Source organism: Mesoplodon bidens (assembly GCF_964165515.1).
Source record: "Mesoplodon bidens genome assembly, chromosome: 10".
In the NCBI taxonomy this organism is placed as follows: Eukaryota; Metazoa; Chordata; class Mammalia; order Artiodactyla; family Ziphiidae; genus Mesoplodon; species Mesoplodon bidens.
Genome location: NC_138172.1, coordinates 24,832,214 through 24,848,797, shown reverse-complemented (window position 1 = coordinate 24,848,797; position 16,584 = coordinate 24,832,214). Strand labels below are relative to the sequence as shown.

Here is a 16,584-nt window from a genome sequence, read left to right as displayed (position 1 = left end):
TGAAAATTAGGGAAAAGAGTTATTCTACTTATCTTTTAATGTCTAACACATTTATTTCTTTTAAAATGCAGAGAGAAGGAACACAAATTTTACAGGTTTTTTTTCATGGTTCTGTAACACAAACTCCCCAACACTATCAAATATGATGCTTGTTCTATTTTTTTTATTTAAAAGAAAAAAACTAAACAAAAAACCCCAAAACCTTGTCTATCCCTTAAGAGTAATGAGGCCTGAAAGTAGCAAGATTCTGGAGCTTCCAATTTTCAAAAATGAATCTCTGTAGGGGATGCATACTACTTGTGAATGTAAATAAGTGAGACCCAATGAAGCGATGTAAAACATGCATAAATGCCAAAACTGCAGCAAGAATAGAGGTTAGAGTTTACAACACAATAATATCAAACCATTTTACATTTACAAGAAAATCTTAGTCAAAAGCAAATACGTTGACTAGAATCTTGAAATACCTAGTGTTGAATTTTCAGTGTATCTTATTTAACACAATATTAAATATCTGTGGTCTCTAATTAAATCAAGGATTCACAACTCTAAGATGACTTTGTCCCCAACCCAGGGGCATTTGGCAATATCTGGGGACTTGTCTGTCACAAAGTGGGAGGGATTCTCCCGGCACCTAGTGGGTAGAGGCCAGGAACACTGCTCAGTGTCCTACAATACATACAGGACAGCCCACAACAAAGAACTGTCTAGGAACAATTCTTTGGAATGACTTGGGAGTTACAAGATTCCACTCTTTAAAGTTTCTTTAAAAAAATTAAAAATTTGAGCCAAATTAGGATGCAATTATAAAAACACTTTACCCTGAAGTGGAGCTTCTCTGGCCTGCTCCGGATTGCTTGGGGGGTGGTTTGGAATAAGAGGAGGCACGAGCGATGAATCATCTTCTGTCCATTCTACAAGAAGACAAGAAACAGTTTGCTGTTTTTCCTTCCACTTGCTTACTTAAGATTACTTACGTAGGTCGCTTTACTTAGGATTCACCTTCTTCTTCATTATAAAACTTAATTATAAAACTACCCAAACCTATAAAACCAGAAGCAGAGAGCTTCGAATGAAAAGAAACTGTTATCTGACCCCATTAAGGATAATAAGGTCCCTCCCACTGTATGTGTGTGTGTGTGTGTGTGTGTGTTTGTGTTTCTGTCTCTTTCTCCTAAGATCTTTGAGGATAGAAATACAACCAATAAAAATACAACTAATAAAATCTCCAGGTCTGTCTGGCTGGAGAGTACAAAGTGAGACCAAGTAAAAAATATCAGGGAAGATACAGAGTTAACTAAAGCTGGCCCAATATGGGAGAAACTTCTCTAATGCAATTTAGACCTAGGCTGGTCTGCTGAAGCCTGCTTGTCTGGGGTAGTGAAGGTGGGTTGTAGCAGTTTGCTAAGGTGCTATCCCCTATCATCTCTCAAACCCAAATGGGACCCATTACTAAAACTCCTGAGTCCTAAGTCGTACTCACTTTGGAGGCCCAGAAATAACCCACTATGAGTGACCCTTGAGATCTACCCCAAAGTCACTTTTCCAGCTAAGCTAACGTAGTCAGTTGTATATGTACACTCAATTTTAACACTCATATTTCAATTGTACACTCCCATTCCCCAAACTGATAAAAAAATTAAAAATAATTTTAAATAGAAAGAGATTAAGGTAGAAAGGAGACCTTTTCAATGGGTGAGTATACTCACACACACATAGACACATACAAACACACTCTCTCTAAAATATAGTCTATGGCAGTGGTTGTCAAACTATGACTTACAGGCCAAGTTGGTCCCAATGTCTATTTTTATAAAGCTTGTAAGCCAAGAATGGTTTCTACATATTTAAATGATTGAAAAAAGTCTAAAAAGAATATTTTGTAACACATGAAAATTACATGAGGTTCAAATTTTAGTGTTCACACATAATGTTTTACTGAAACACAGCCATGTCCACTTGTTTACATATAGTCTGTAGCTGTTTTCATACCATATGGACAGAGATGAGTAGTTTTAATAGAGATTGCATGAATAGCAAAGCCTAAAGTATTTATTATATGGCCATTTACAGAAAAAGTTTGCCAACTTCCATGCTATGGTCTATATTTATTATATTCAATATTATAATAAGAGAAGTATTATGCTTGATATTCATATACCTGATATTCACATATTACATTGAAGGGGTACTAAGCCTATTATTTTTAAAGATTGCAATGAAAAATGAGGAAACACCTAAGCACCTATTAATAAATAGATGGCTACATGAAGTGCAGAGATTCATAAAAGGGAATAATATGCAGTCATTAAAAATTACAAGGTAGGAAACCTTCAAGATGGCAGAGCAGTAAGACATGGAGATCACCTTCCTCCCCACAAATACATCAGAAATACAACTACAGGTGGAACAACTCCTACAGAACACCTACTGAACGCTGGCAGAAGACCTCAGGCCTCCCAAAAGGCAAGAAACTCCCCACGTACCTGGGTAGGGCAAAAGAAAAAAGAATAAAGAGAGACAAAAGAATAGGGACGAGACCTGCACCTCTGGGAGGGAGCTGTGGAGGAGGAAAGGTTTCCACACACTAGGAAGCCCCTTCAATGGCAGAGACTGGGGGTGGGTGGGGGGGAAGCTTTGGAGCCACGGAAGAGAGCGCAGCAACGGGGTGCGGAGGGCAAAGCGGAGAGATTCCCGCACAGAGGATCGGTGCTGACCGGTGGGCACTCACCAGCCCGAGAGGCTGGTCTGCTCACCTGCTGGGGTGGGCGGAGGCTGGGAGCTGAGGCTTGGACTTTGGTCGGATCCCAGGGAGAGGACTGGGGTTGGCTGTGTGAACACAGCCTGAAGGGGCTAATGCACCACAGCTAGCCGGGAGGGAGTCCGGGAAAAAGCCTGGACTTGCCTAAGAGGCAAGAGACCACTGTTTCAAGGTGTGTGAGGAGAGGGGATTCAGAGCGTCACCTAAACGAGCTCCAGAGACAGGCGCAAGCCGCGGCTACCAGCGCGGACACCAGAGACGGGCATGAGATGCTAAGGCTGCTGCTGCAGCCACCAAGAAGCCTGTGTGCAAGCACAGATCACTATCCACACGTCCCCTCCTGGAAGCCTGTGCAGCCCGCCACTGCCAGGGTCCTGTGATCCAGGGACAACTTCCGTGGGAGAACACAGGGCACGCCTCAGGCTGGTGCAATGTCATGCCGGCCTCTGCCGCCGCAGGCTCACCCTGCACCCATACCCCTCCCTCCCCACGGCCTGAGAGAGCCAGAGGCCCCAATCAGCTGCTCCTTTAACCTTGTCCTGTCTGTAGGAACGCCCTCAGGTGACCTATACACAGAGGCAGGGCCAAATCCAAAGCTGAGCCCAGTGCGAACAAAGAAGAGAAAGGGAAATCTCTCCCAGCAGCCTCAGGAGCAGCGGATTAAATCTCCACAATCAACTTGATGTACCCTGCATCTGTGGAATACCTGAATAGACAACAAATCATCCCAAAACTGAGGTGGTGGAATTTGGGAGCAACTGTAGACATGGGGTTTGCATTCTGCATCTAATTTGTTTCTGGTTTTATGTTTATCGTAGTTTAGTATTTAGAGTTTATTATCATTGGTAGATTTGTTTATTGATTTGGTCGCTCTCTTCATTTTTTTTTTAATATATAGATATCTTTTTTTTTCCTTTTTTTCTTTTTGTAAGTGTGTATGTGTATGCTTCTTTGTGTGATTTTGTCTGTATAGCTTTGCTTTTACCATTTGTCCTAGGGTTCTATCTGCCCTTTTTTTTCTTTTTTCAGTATAGTTTTTAGCGCTTGTTATCACTGGTGGATTTGTTTTTTTGGTTTGGTTGCTCTATTCTTCCTTTCTTCCTTTATTTAAATTATTTTCTATATTTTTTTATTAAAATTTTTTTTTATTTTAATAACTTTTCATTTCCTCCCTCCCTTTCTTCCTTCCTTCTTTCTTTCTTTTTTTTCCTCCCTTTTCTTCTGAACCGTGTGGCTGTCAGGGTCTTGGTGCTCCAGCCGGGTGTCAGGGCTGTGCCTCTGAGGTGGGAGAGCCGAGTTCAGGACATTGGTCCACAAGAGACCTCTTGGCTCCGTGTAATATCAAATGGCAAAAGCTCTCCCAGAGATCTCCATCTCAACGCTAAGAACCAGCTCTACTCAATGACCAGCAAGCTACAGTGCTGGACACCCTATGCCAAACAACTAGCAAGACAGGAACACACCCCCACCATTAGCAGAGAGGCTGCCTAAAATCATAAGGTCACAGACACCCTAAAACACACCACCGACGTGGTTCTGCCCACCAGAAAGATCCAGCCTCATCCACCAGAACACAGGCACCAGTCCCCTCCACCAGGAAGCATACACAACCCAATGAACGAACCTTAGCCACTGGGGGCAGAAACCAAAAACAACAGGAACTATGAACCTGCAGTCTGCGAAAAGAAGACCCTAAACACAGTAAGTTTAGCAAAATGAGAAGACAGAGGAACACACAGCAGATGAAGGAGCAAGCTAAAAACCCACCAGACCAAACAAATGAAGAGGAAATAGGCAGTCTACCTGAAAAAGAATTCAGAGTAATGATAGTAAAGATGATCCAAAATCTTGGAAATAGAATGGAGAAAGTACAAGAAACATCTAACAAGGACCTAGAAGAACTAAAGAGCAAACAAACAATGATGAACAACACAATAAATGAAATTAAAAATTCTCTGGAAAGAATCAATAGCAGAATAACTGCAGAAGAATGGATAAGTGACCTGGAAGATAAAATGATACAAACACAAAGATGATACAAACACATGGAGAGATATACTATGTTCTTGGATTGGAAGAATCAACATTGTGAAAATGACTATACTACCCAAAGCAATCTACAGATTCAAAGCAATCCCTATCAAACTACCAATGGCATTTTTCACAGAGCTAGAACAAAAAATTTCACACTTTGTATGGAAATATGAAAGACCCCGAATAGCCAAAGCAATTTTGAGAATAAAAAACAGAGCTGGAGGAATCAGGCTCCTGGTCTTCAGCCTATACTACAAAGCTACAGTAATCAAGATAGTATGGTACTGGCACAAAAACACAAATATAGATCAGTGGAACAGGATAGAAAGCCCAGAGATAAACCCATGCACATATGGTCACCTTATCTTTGATAAAGGAGACAAGAGCATACAATGGAGAAAAGACAGCCTCTTCAGTAAGAGGTGCTGGGAAAACTGGACAGCTACATGTAAAAGAATGAAATTAGAACATTCCCTAACACCATACACAAAATTAAACTCAAAATGGATTAAAGACCTAAATGTAAGGCCAGACACTATAAAACTCTTAGAGGAAAACAGGCAGAACACTCTATGACATAAATCACAGCAAGATCCTTTTTGACCCACCTCCTAGAGAAATGGAAATAAAAACAAAAATAAGCAAATGGGACCTAATGGAACTTAAAATCTTTTGCACAGCAAAGGAAACCATAAACAAGATGAAAAGACAACCCTCAGGATGGGAGAAAATATTTGCAAACGAAGCAACTGACAAAGGATTCATCTCCAAAATATACAAGCAGCTCATGCAGCTCAATAACAAAAAAACAAACAACCCAATCCAAAAATGGGCAGAAGACCTAAATAGACATTTCTCCAAAGAGGATATATAGATTGCCAACAAACACATGAAAGGATGCTCAACATCACTAATCATTAGAGAAATGCAAATCAAAACTACAATGAGGTATCACCTCACACTGGTCAGAATGGCCATCATCAAAAAATCTACAAACAATAAATGCTGGGGAGGGTGTGGAGAAAAGGGAACCCGCTTGCACTGTTTGTGGGAATGTAAATGGATACAGCCACTATGGAGAACAGTATGGAAGTTCCTTAAAAAACTAAAAATAGAACTACCATACAACCCAGCAATCCCACTACTGGGCATATACCCTGAGAAAACCATAATTCAAAAAGAGACATGCAGCACAATGTTCACTGCAGCACTATTTACAATAGCCAGGACATGGAAGCAACCTAAGTGTCCATCGACAGATGAATGGATAAAGAAGATGTGGCACATATATACAATGGAATATTACTCAACCATAGAAAGAAACGAAACTTGAGTTATTTATAGTGAGGTGGATGGACCTAGAGTCTGTCATACAGAGTGAAGTAAGTCAGAAAGAGAAAAACAAATACCGTATACTAACACATATATATGGAATCCAGAAAAAAAAAGAATGGTTCTGAAGAACCTAGGGGCAGGACAGGAATAAAGACACAGATGTAGAGAATGTACTTGAGGACACGGGGAGGGGGAAGGGTAAGCTGGGACGAAGTGAGAGAGTGGCATGGACATATATACACTACCGAATGTAAAATAGATAGCTAGTGGGAAGCAGCCGCATAGCACAGGGAGATCAGTTCAGTGTTTTGTGACCACCTTGAGGGGTGGGATAGAGAGGGTGGGAGGGTGATGCAAGAGGGAGGAGACATGGGGATATATGTATATGTATAGCTGATTCACTTTGTTATATAGCAGAAACTAACACACCACTGTAAGGCAATTATACTCCAATAAAGATGTTTAAAAAAAATTTTAAAGGTTAAAAAAAGGTAAATCTATATTAAGTAGCATTGAAATTTGTGCAAGAAATATATTTAAGTGACAAAAACAGGTCACAAAACTAATACAAATACATAATATATTAATATATATAAATTATAATCTACTTTTTGTAAAAAGATGCATATTTGTACATCCCCAGAAAATTTCTGCACAGTGTTTATTGCTGAGAATGGGATGGGAGCCAGTAGGGCCTCCACTGGCTTAAATGGAGAACTTAAATGTTCTCCACTCCTGAAGTGTTCATATTTTTGTGAAGAGCGTGAACTAACTTGTAATTTTTTAAAAGCACTGAAAATTAACAGCGTTTTCTATTCTTATATGTAATGTTGCTAAACTTAAACGTTAGTTTCATACCCAGCACCTCCTCTTAACGTGCTAAAAGTGGTTTGGATTTAGATACCAGGTGCTGTGCAAAAGCTACTGAGCACAACGTAGTTCTTTCACCATCAGAACTGTTCTCCAATGTAACGGCAGCCCCTTTCTAAATTAGAGTGGAGATTGGGTGCTTTTAAACTGGGCCCCCCACTTTAGCTGTCCAGGTTCAGGGTATGGAATCTAGCAGAGGCTCTGCATTACTCCCCACCCTTCCAGGACATCAAGTCCCCAGCACCGCAAAGGACGTGATGCTCGTGGCCAGTTCTGACCACACGGGGGTGTCAGCGCCCAGGCTTTGCCCGGAGCTCCTTGGCCCACAGATCCCGGGAAAGCGAACCTTCTGGCTGCTGCTGCTGCTGCTGCTGTTGCTCCAGCTGCTTCTTCCGTTTGGCTTCTAGAACCGGGTTCTCATATTGTGTCTTCCTGTTGATGTGGCTGGAGCAGAAGGCAGATTGCATTCAGTTAGGAAACATTGCATCCCACAAGCAAAAAGCCAATCAGTCCAAGTCCCCTGATTAGACCTGAGCAAAGCAGGTGGTCTGAGATGTTGAGCATCTTATGTCAAAAAGCACAGTTAGGAAGATACAATAAAATAAAAAGAAAAATGAATGGTTTCCATATACTGACTGCTTATTTGTACCAAGCACTGTGCTACCAGCTTTACATGCATTTTATTTTAAAAATCTTCAATAAATGCTAGGATAGAGGTCCTATTTTTATTCTTATTTTATGGATAAGGAAAGGAAGTTTCTGAGCAGTTAAGAAACAGCTCACCTAACAAAACAGAACTAGTCAACAGTAAAGAGGATTCAAGCTCAGACTGGCCTGCTTTCAAGTCCCAGGATTATAACTACTGACTCTGCCAAATGCCCAAGGAATCACGTGACAGGTGGGTGTTTCTTTAATTCAACAAGAAGTCGATTATAGAATTATTTTAAAAGGAGATTAAAGTGAAGATGTGGTGTTGTCTGTAATAAGTAATGCCAGAAATTCTGCGTAACTTTCTACAATAGAGTTCACGGAAGCATAAGCATTTCCCAAACGATCAAGTTAAAAGAAGGACTCTACCAACATCTGTCAACTATTCTGATCAATAGGCATGGAGTCAGGATTCAAAGGATAAGCCTTAGGCAAAAAGACTCCAAATGCAGCTAACCTAAGCAAATGTGATGTGTTCAAAGTGACAAAGACCCAGATACTTCAGATGGCTCCAAAACTAATAAGGCCAAGGCAAGATAAAAATACACACATACACACGCACAAACATATATATAAATCCAAATGCATATTTTTTTGCCATCACCTTATTTAGTGTATGTATATGTACATACACACATAGTACACAAACACACAGACACACAAGCATAAACATATTCCTATCTTTTTTCCTTCATCAAAATCATACTTCATAAGAATTTTGAAAATATTCCTATTATGTGATTATTTAGAACTCAAAATATTTTTTCAAGCCAGGCTTTATTTTTTAAAGACAGGCTTGTCAAGTAGGGTGGATAGACCGACTACCCTTAATTCCTATTACAGGACTACTTGTTTATTTCCTAATTCTGGTAGGCAATTTCATGCTAAGATATAGTCTAACATTCACAGGCACATGGATCTGAGAAGACAGGGAGGAGAAATGTATGGTAAGGTAACAACTCGCCCCTCACTCCAAGTCTCTTTAACCATCAAAGCTGTAGTCATCTATTCTTTTTCTCTTTTGATGCACAAATTATTTGAGGGAGAACTCAAAACAAGCCCCAATTCGACAGGAGCCCCACTGTATATCTTGAGAAAAATGATCTGTAGGGCACACAGAGGAATTTTATGAGGGTCAGAGAAACGACTAAGATCACCTTTCTTTTTCTTTTAATTTTTTTAAAATTAAAAAAATTTTTATTGAAGTATAGTTGATTTACAATGTTGTGTTAATTACTGCTGTACAGCAAAGTGATTTGGTTTATATATATATATATATATATATATATATATACACACACACACACACACACACACATTCTTTTTTAAAAAAATGTTCTTTTCCATCATGGTTTATCACAGGATACTGAACATAGTTCTCTGTGCCACACAGTAGGACTTTGCTGCTATCCATTCCATATGTAAAAGGCTACATCTGCTCACCCCAACCTCCCACTACATCCCTCCCCCAATCCCCTCCCCCTTGGTAACCACCACTCTTCTATGACTGTGATTCTGTTTCTGTTTCATAGGTAGGTTCATTTGTGTCATATTTTAGATTCCACGTATAAGTAATATCATATGGTATTTGTCTTTCTCTTTCTGACTTACTGCACTTAGCATGATAATCTCTAGATGCATCATGTTGCTGCAAATGGCATTCAAGTTTGCCTTTCTAATGCCCCCAATCCCCAATCTTTCTGTTAGGTAAAGAGGTGGCAATGTGAGTACTGACCAAAGACACTTGCTATATTGAACTCGTAATTTTTTACAATAAGATGCTGAGCATTTTATGGCCTGGCATTGTTGCATCATATGTTTCTATCACCAGGGTATTATATGAATAACTTTTCATTGCCCGCAGCATGAGTGATAGAAAGCGTTCCAAGTTATCTTCATTGTGGCAGGTAGGATTTTGATGACAGAACATTTATATGGCATGTGTTTCTTTTGTAAGATCTTTTATTATTTATTACTCATCTTTCTCAGAGGAAATGATATAAAACATTTTTCAATGTTTACCGAGTTAAGTTTCTTTTATTTTCTTTGAGTATCATCCTACCAATATATAGTCGTGATGAAAGGACCAAGTGTATGCCTCTTGCTAGAATAAGGTACATGGTAAAGAGGTAGTGATGAGGGTTTGAGACTCTTAGAAATGGAACACAGGAGCCACAGGTATGGTAAAGGCAAAGAGGCTTACACAGTCTTGCCACTTAGGCTAGTTCTCAATTTCCTTCTTAATTGCGGCAGCATTTCATATATTATTTATATCTGTCTGACCCTTCTGGAAAGTCTGAATGAATAAATAAATGATTACTGAGAACTTCAGACTTAAGCAGGGCAAGAAATAGGCAAAACTGATTCTTTTCCTGAAGATAAACAACCCATACTCAGTGTACTGACTCCTTGCTTTTCTCATTCATTCAACTAATACTTATTATTCAGTACCTGCCATAGGCCAGGACTGTGTTGGGCTTTGGTAATACAGTGATAAACAGAAGACATGAATACTGCCCTCATGAATTTTATAATATAATTTATCATCATTAGATTTGCTGAATACTTTTTCATTATAAAATTAATATTATGTTACTATTATTATTCTGTTTGTACCTTATCACAATGGCAAACTCTGTTCAGCATAAATGTAAATAATTACAGAAGGGTGCAAACTCAAATGTGTTTTAACGGGCACTTACTCTACATAGTAGATACCATAGACAGGGTCATCAATCTTTTCCCAACCAGCAGGCAGTTCTGAAAAAGAAAAGAACATTTAGAGCAAGAAGAGCATATGCTTGAAGAGCCTAAGGATTTTCAACAACTGGGTTAGGCAAAAAAGAAAGACTCATAAAATAATGCCTTAAATCCAATTAAAACTGTGTATCCTAACTAACAAAAAAAAAAAAAAAAGAGTAAGAATTATTTTATTGGTGTATTTTTCTACATGAAGAGCAATTCTTTACTGATATTTTGCACAAGCAAATGAAACTTAATAAAATGCCGTCTCAGGTGCCTTCATTCTAAATCAACTATTAAATGAGATTTTAATGGAAATATAGTTAAGTTTTGCCTCGAACGCCTATTTCCTATTTTAAATATTTGCTGTTTTCTCATTTTATTGCTAGACTACCTTATCACACAAGCAAAAATGGATGAATGTTTCCTTTCATTTTCAATACAACAGTGCCGTTTCTGCTCTCCCTGGAATAAATTAAAATTTGCATCTTATTTTCTCCTTGTTCCTAATTAAAATGCTACCAAGTAAATAAAAATGGCCACCTGGAGTTGGATTTTTGAATTGCACACATCTATCAATTGCTCTATCTGGACAGGCCCATCTTCACCGGGGCTGTGCCTATGAAAGCAGAAACACAGGTCCTGCTCTCCAAGACTCACTACCTAAGGGGGTAGACTTTATTCCTTTAAATGTGGTGGTAAAATGCCATTGGGGGATATGTGTGCCTTTCTGAAAACTCAACTGTGCTCTACCGAACTTCATAAGGTTTCATATCAAAGGTTGCAACTTCATTAACTAGGTAATAGTGGGTTCTGTCATAATAAGAACCTACTGTGAAAAAGCCCACTGCACCAGATAATTTGGCGAGAGAAGCAACTACATTGTATTTTGCGTCATTAAACAATTCTTCAGGCAGAGCAGCAATTCTCCTTAAATTTCTTTCTTTTTTTTGGTTCAAGGTAAGAAATGGAGTCATGTGCACGTGCACATACACACATACATACACACACACAGAGGCTAATTACTTAAAGTTCATGTTTTGCTCAGATTTGGCTGCACATCAAGAGACATTAATTTCATGGTTTTTGCTCCACATGTTATTTGTTTTCAAACAAAGAGACAGGTTCCCCCTTTGCTTCCTTTTTTTAAACAAAACAAAACAAAACACTTAGCAGGTTTTAAGGAAGTCTTTGAATTCTGGGAGACATAAGCTACTAAAATGCAAGGCAGGGCCAACGTGCAGATGTTGATATAACTTGGCATTTTTATACACAGCGTCTTGAGGACTGATGCAAATCAAATGCCTGGGAAATGGTTTCCCCTTACAATGCTGGAAATTACCATTTAAATGCAAGCGAACCAGGAGAACATTTCCAAAGAGTTGGGAAATCAGAAGATTAGAAAAATGCAAATTGGTGCCCACGCATATGCTTGTGCTGCCATGGGGCAGAGAGTGAGTGGGTGTGAGGGGACCACATCATGTTTAACCAAACTTGTTTTCAAAATCTGCAACCTTAATATAGGGCCTGATTATCTTTAGATAAAATAGGGGAAAAATTAAGAATTCAATTCATTCCATTATTTGTCAAACATTTATTTAGTGCCTACTGTCTGCCTGAAGGTATGCTAGGTGCCAGGTACACAAAGATAATTACAAGTGCACCGGCTGGGCAGACAATTCACACATCACACGGTAAGTGCTTTGATGGAGGTCCAAGGAGGTTACAAGATAAGAAGCCACCTCTGACTTTGTCCTGTCACCTACTCAACAATTTACATACTAGAGTTGAGACATGAGGTTGGTCAACTGGTATTTCTGGACGTTTGTAAATTTAAACACATCTTCTGGGACAGATTAGCAAACTCCAGAAATGTTCCAGTTTTTCAAGCTAAAACTCATTTAAAATTGAAAAGATAGATTTCTCACTTCCCATATGGTGATTAACTTAATAATAGGAATTAGTGTCTGAAAGCTTAAAATAGAAATGGGTCATCGATTTAAAAACAGAAGATGTTTGTCTTCCAATGTGCCATTTGGTTCTAAAAAGTTGAAAATGGCAGAAAATCCTGAAGCCCAGAAAATGATGGCGTTACAAATTTTTTTTTCTAAACTACTCTAAAGATACATAGAGAGCCACACCCCCGTGTCTAACAACTGTCAGACCTCACAACAGTCTGTACAAGATGTCACCGAGATTTCAGGTGGCTCAGACCCTTTTGGGATTGTCTAGATCTTGGTTTGAACCTTAGCCCTGATGTTTTTGTTTTTGTTTTTTTTTTTAACATTTTTATTAGAGTATAATCGCTTTACAATGGTGTGTTAGTTTCTGCTTTATAACAAAGTGAATCACCTATACGTATACATATATCCCCATATCTCTTCCCTCTTAGCCCTAATGTTTTATCAGTCTAGTGTTTGGCTAGTTACTTAACATCTCGAAACCACATCATGGTCCTGGATTTACCTCAAAGGTCAACTGTAGACTAAATAAGGATGTTTGTAAAACCTTTTACACAGCACCTGGCACCTAAGCTCAGCTAATGGCAACTGTTCTAGGAAAGCCCAAAAGGAACTAGACAAATCTATATGGCCTGCTTGCTTGTCGTTCCTACCACTAAAAATCTCATGTTGTACTAATCATCGCCATGTAAGTGAACATGGAGCAGATAAATGTTCCAAGAGTTGGGTCAGCACACAGACTGAAAGTCATGTTCACAGTCAGAGATATGGTTCTACACTGTAATTCAGTGTTGACTGGGAGGGGACCTCATCTCCCTGTCTCTTCCCCTCCTAGCTGGTTGTAGCACATGAATACTCTGTAATTCGAAAAGAAGGTTCTTCAAGTGCTTTTTCATTCTGGGGAGATTACTGTAGAAGATGTGGTAAATTCTGCAAAACCAAAGTGCATAATGGAGCTAGTGACCCAGCCCAGACAACAGAGTTCAGAAATGACAATTCTGCAATCAAATGATCTGTGTCCAACACCCAAACCTACTGCCCCTGCCTCTCAGAGGCAGATTATAGAGAGGGTTTCCTTGACACATCTGGAATCGTACTGTTCATTGAAAACCTGACAGTTGCTATTGTTTGCAATTAGTATCCTCTTATTAAGAAAATGGGCAGTGAGCTTGTCAAAGGAATCTGAAGTGAATGCAAGGAAAAACTGTGTGTGTGTGTGTGTGTGTGTGTGCGTGTCTGTGAACAAGGACACATTTGGGCCATTTCTATTGTATACATGTTGCTCTCCTGCCCCATATTAAACACAAAAAGGATCATAAGGAAACACTGAAAAGTCCAACAAGAAAGAATTAGTTACTAAATCAGAAAACTGGCAAAAACAACATGTGCTGATCACAGGGACAAATATTAAGACACATTATTATTAAGTCTCCTCTTAAGCCCAGTGAGAGCTCCTCTTTCAGCCCCTCTTTACAGGTAAGGAACAGGAAGCTAAGGGAAGGTGAATGACTTGCCCAAGGTCACAGAGCCAATAAGTGGCGGAACCCAGATATGAGCCTAGGCAACCTGCCCTGAACCCAGAGACAGCTCCCACTTCACCAAACCATCTCCCAGAACTGTGGCTCTGACCATGAGAAGGTAGGAAGGTAAGTAAGCCAGTAAAACTTACTTTGTAGAGTGTTTAACAGCACAGGAAAGTTTCCACAATGTTACAGATACATGAGAAAAGAAGACAGTTGATTCTTTACTGAAAACTTCAACATTCAAGCTTGCACAGAAGCAAATAAGGCTGTGCCCCTATGCACAGTGGAATTATATCACCAACTGCCCACACACAGTGGTGGGCACTCACACACATTAGTCAGGTGGCCAGAGTAGTTTAAATTGGTTCCACAAAGGATCGAGGCACTCATTTTTCATCTGCAAAAGCTAGTTCTGTCTTTTTCAATGATTTTATCTAATATCACTGGATTGATACTTTTTTTTTTAATTTATAAAATGAGTTTCAACTTGTTCTGTTACACAGGTTGAATCTCAAGTCATTCCTACCACAATGACCACAGGACAATTTATTATATGTCTTTAAAAATAGATCTTTTGGGACTTCCTTGGTGGCACAGTGGTTGAGCATCCGCCTGCCAATGCAGGGGACACGGGTTCGAGCCCTGGCCTGGGAAGATCCCACACACCGTGGAGCAACTAAGTCCGTGCACCACAACTACTGAGCCTGCGCTCTAGAGCCCGTGAACCACAGCTACTGACCCACGTGCCACAACTACTGAAGCCCGCTTGCCTAGAGCCTGCGCTCTGCAAGAAGAGAAGCCACTGCAATGAGAAGCCCACGCACCGCAACGAAGGGTAACCCCCGCTAGCCGCAACTAGAGAAAGCCCGTGCACAGCAACAAAGACCCAACACAGACAAAAATATAAATAAATAAATAATTAAATTTATTAAAAAAAAAAAAGCTGAACATAAAACATTTAACTTAGCAGGGAATATAATTCAATATATTCCAAGAGCAAAGATAAAAGAGTTTGGCATTATCTGCTAATGTAAATTACTTCTGAACTGCAAGAGCTTGGACTAATCAAGACTTGATTTCCATTGACATACACACTCTGAGAAAAATGACACACATAAGCCCAGCATCCGGTTTTCAAGCCATTCACTATGGTTACAAAGTCAACATGTAGCCTGTGACTGAATAACAATATAATACTAGGACTTAGTACCCATTCAGTTAATCAGTGGAATTGTTGTAGTGCTGTTACTCCCACTAAGATCTTTCAGCTAGTCTGGAAGATTTTTGTTTTGCTTTTCTGTATTCCCCATGGAGAAAGCCACCCACACCAAATAAATAAAGAAATGAGCCCGAGATAGATTACAGGAGAGTTCAAGGGACATGGCAGGCATCTATCCCTGTTTTTTCTTACTCCTCAATTTACGAGAGTATCTGGCACTGATCTGCTAACTCTCATTCTAGTCCCAATTCCCTCAGACTTCTTTGTAGACACAATTTATTACAACTCTGTGTGATGTCTGCAGTCAGACACATGGGTTGTATACGATTGACCTTTCGTGGCTAAGTCGGAATGAAAATCATAATTGGAGAAGTGCAAACTAAAGAAACAGAGGGATTAAGCAAGTCACTGGGGACCAAAGCATCCAGGGCAAGTCATGCAGGCTGGTAGGGTTTACCTAGTTCACTGTCCAGCTCCTCCGTATGGATCCCTTCTTCTCCAAAGGAATAGCAGGAATGAGACAGAAAAGAGAGAAAGAAAAATTCAGACACCAGCACCAAGAAAAGAAACTCCCCTCAAGAAAAACAGCAGCAAACACATCACTTTGTTTTGTCCTTACCTGCATTGTGGCTTATTTCATTGGCTTGACTACTCAACTCCAGACCTCAGTGTAAATCACAAAACGGGAGGAGCTGATATTGGCAACATAATTATAGGCCTCATTTCCTTGCATGGCAAAGTAGGGTTTGATTGGTTGTAAAAGATGACAAACACCTTTGCGGTTTCAAAGTTCTTACATGGGAAGTCACTTATTACAGGTCTTATTTCAAGCAAACAAAGCTGTTAGACCTTTCAATATTAGTCCTTTTAATCCTTCAATAATCTTCTAATCAGCGAGGCAAAATTACTTAACGTATAAGTAATACCACTGCCTGAAAAACGGAAGGCGAGGTCAAATTGAGAATATAGGTTCTAAGGTGAGCTACACTCCATCGTCTTTCAAAAGGAGTTAGAAAAATGAACTATGTCAGGATGATATACATGGGGGAAGTGAGGCTTGAAGGCTGCCCCAAAAGGAGCAGTGGGAGACGGAGCTTACTTTGTATAAGATTTCTAAGTCAAACAGCTCAGAAATAATAGAATGAAAATGTTCTCTGTAATGTCAGTGAGCAAAACAAGTCAAGATCCTCTCCATTCTTGACCGTCTCTGGCTGTCAGTAAAGCATTTTATTTTGACTGCGAAGAGAACACAGGACAGCACACAACACATCATGTCATAGACAGTCACTCCAGCTACACAGCGGGTGGCTATCCCCTCCACGCTAAGCTCCACAAACACAGGGATCAAGCCTGTTTTCACTACTGCAATATGTTCAGTGCCCACTGAAGTTTTTGATACATAATAGGTACCAAATATTTCTCAAATGGATC

General features: G+C 39.7%; 1 protein-coding gene across 13 annotated transcripts in view; it reads right to left on the bottom strand.

Moving 5' to 3' along the window:
• The window catches only part of MAGI1 (membrane associated guanylate kinase, WW and PDZ domain containing 1), a 626,907-nt gene that overhangs the window by 88,156 nt on the left and 522,167 nt on the right, over nucleotides 1–16,584 (bottom strand). For 6 of the 13 annotated variants that reach the window (XM_081246536.1, XM_081246528.1, XM_081246535.1 and 3 more), the window contains exons 7-10: nucleotides 15,611–15,649; nucleotides 10,411–10,468; nucleotides 7,347–7,444; nucleotides 822–914 (exon numbers count right to left, since the gene is read on the bottom strand). In XM_081246536.1, coding sequence (XP_081102662.1) covers nucleotides 822–914; nucleotides 7,347–7,444; nucleotides 10,411–10,468; nucleotides 15,611–15,649 — 288 coding nt within the window. The remainder of the gene's footprint in view (nucleotides 1–821; nucleotides 915–7,346; nucleotides 7,445–10,410; nucleotides 10,469–15,610; nucleotides 15,650–16,584) is intronic. The other 7 variants (XM_081246537.1, XM_081246526.1, XM_081246530.1 and 4 more) reach the window with 2 other exon arrangements.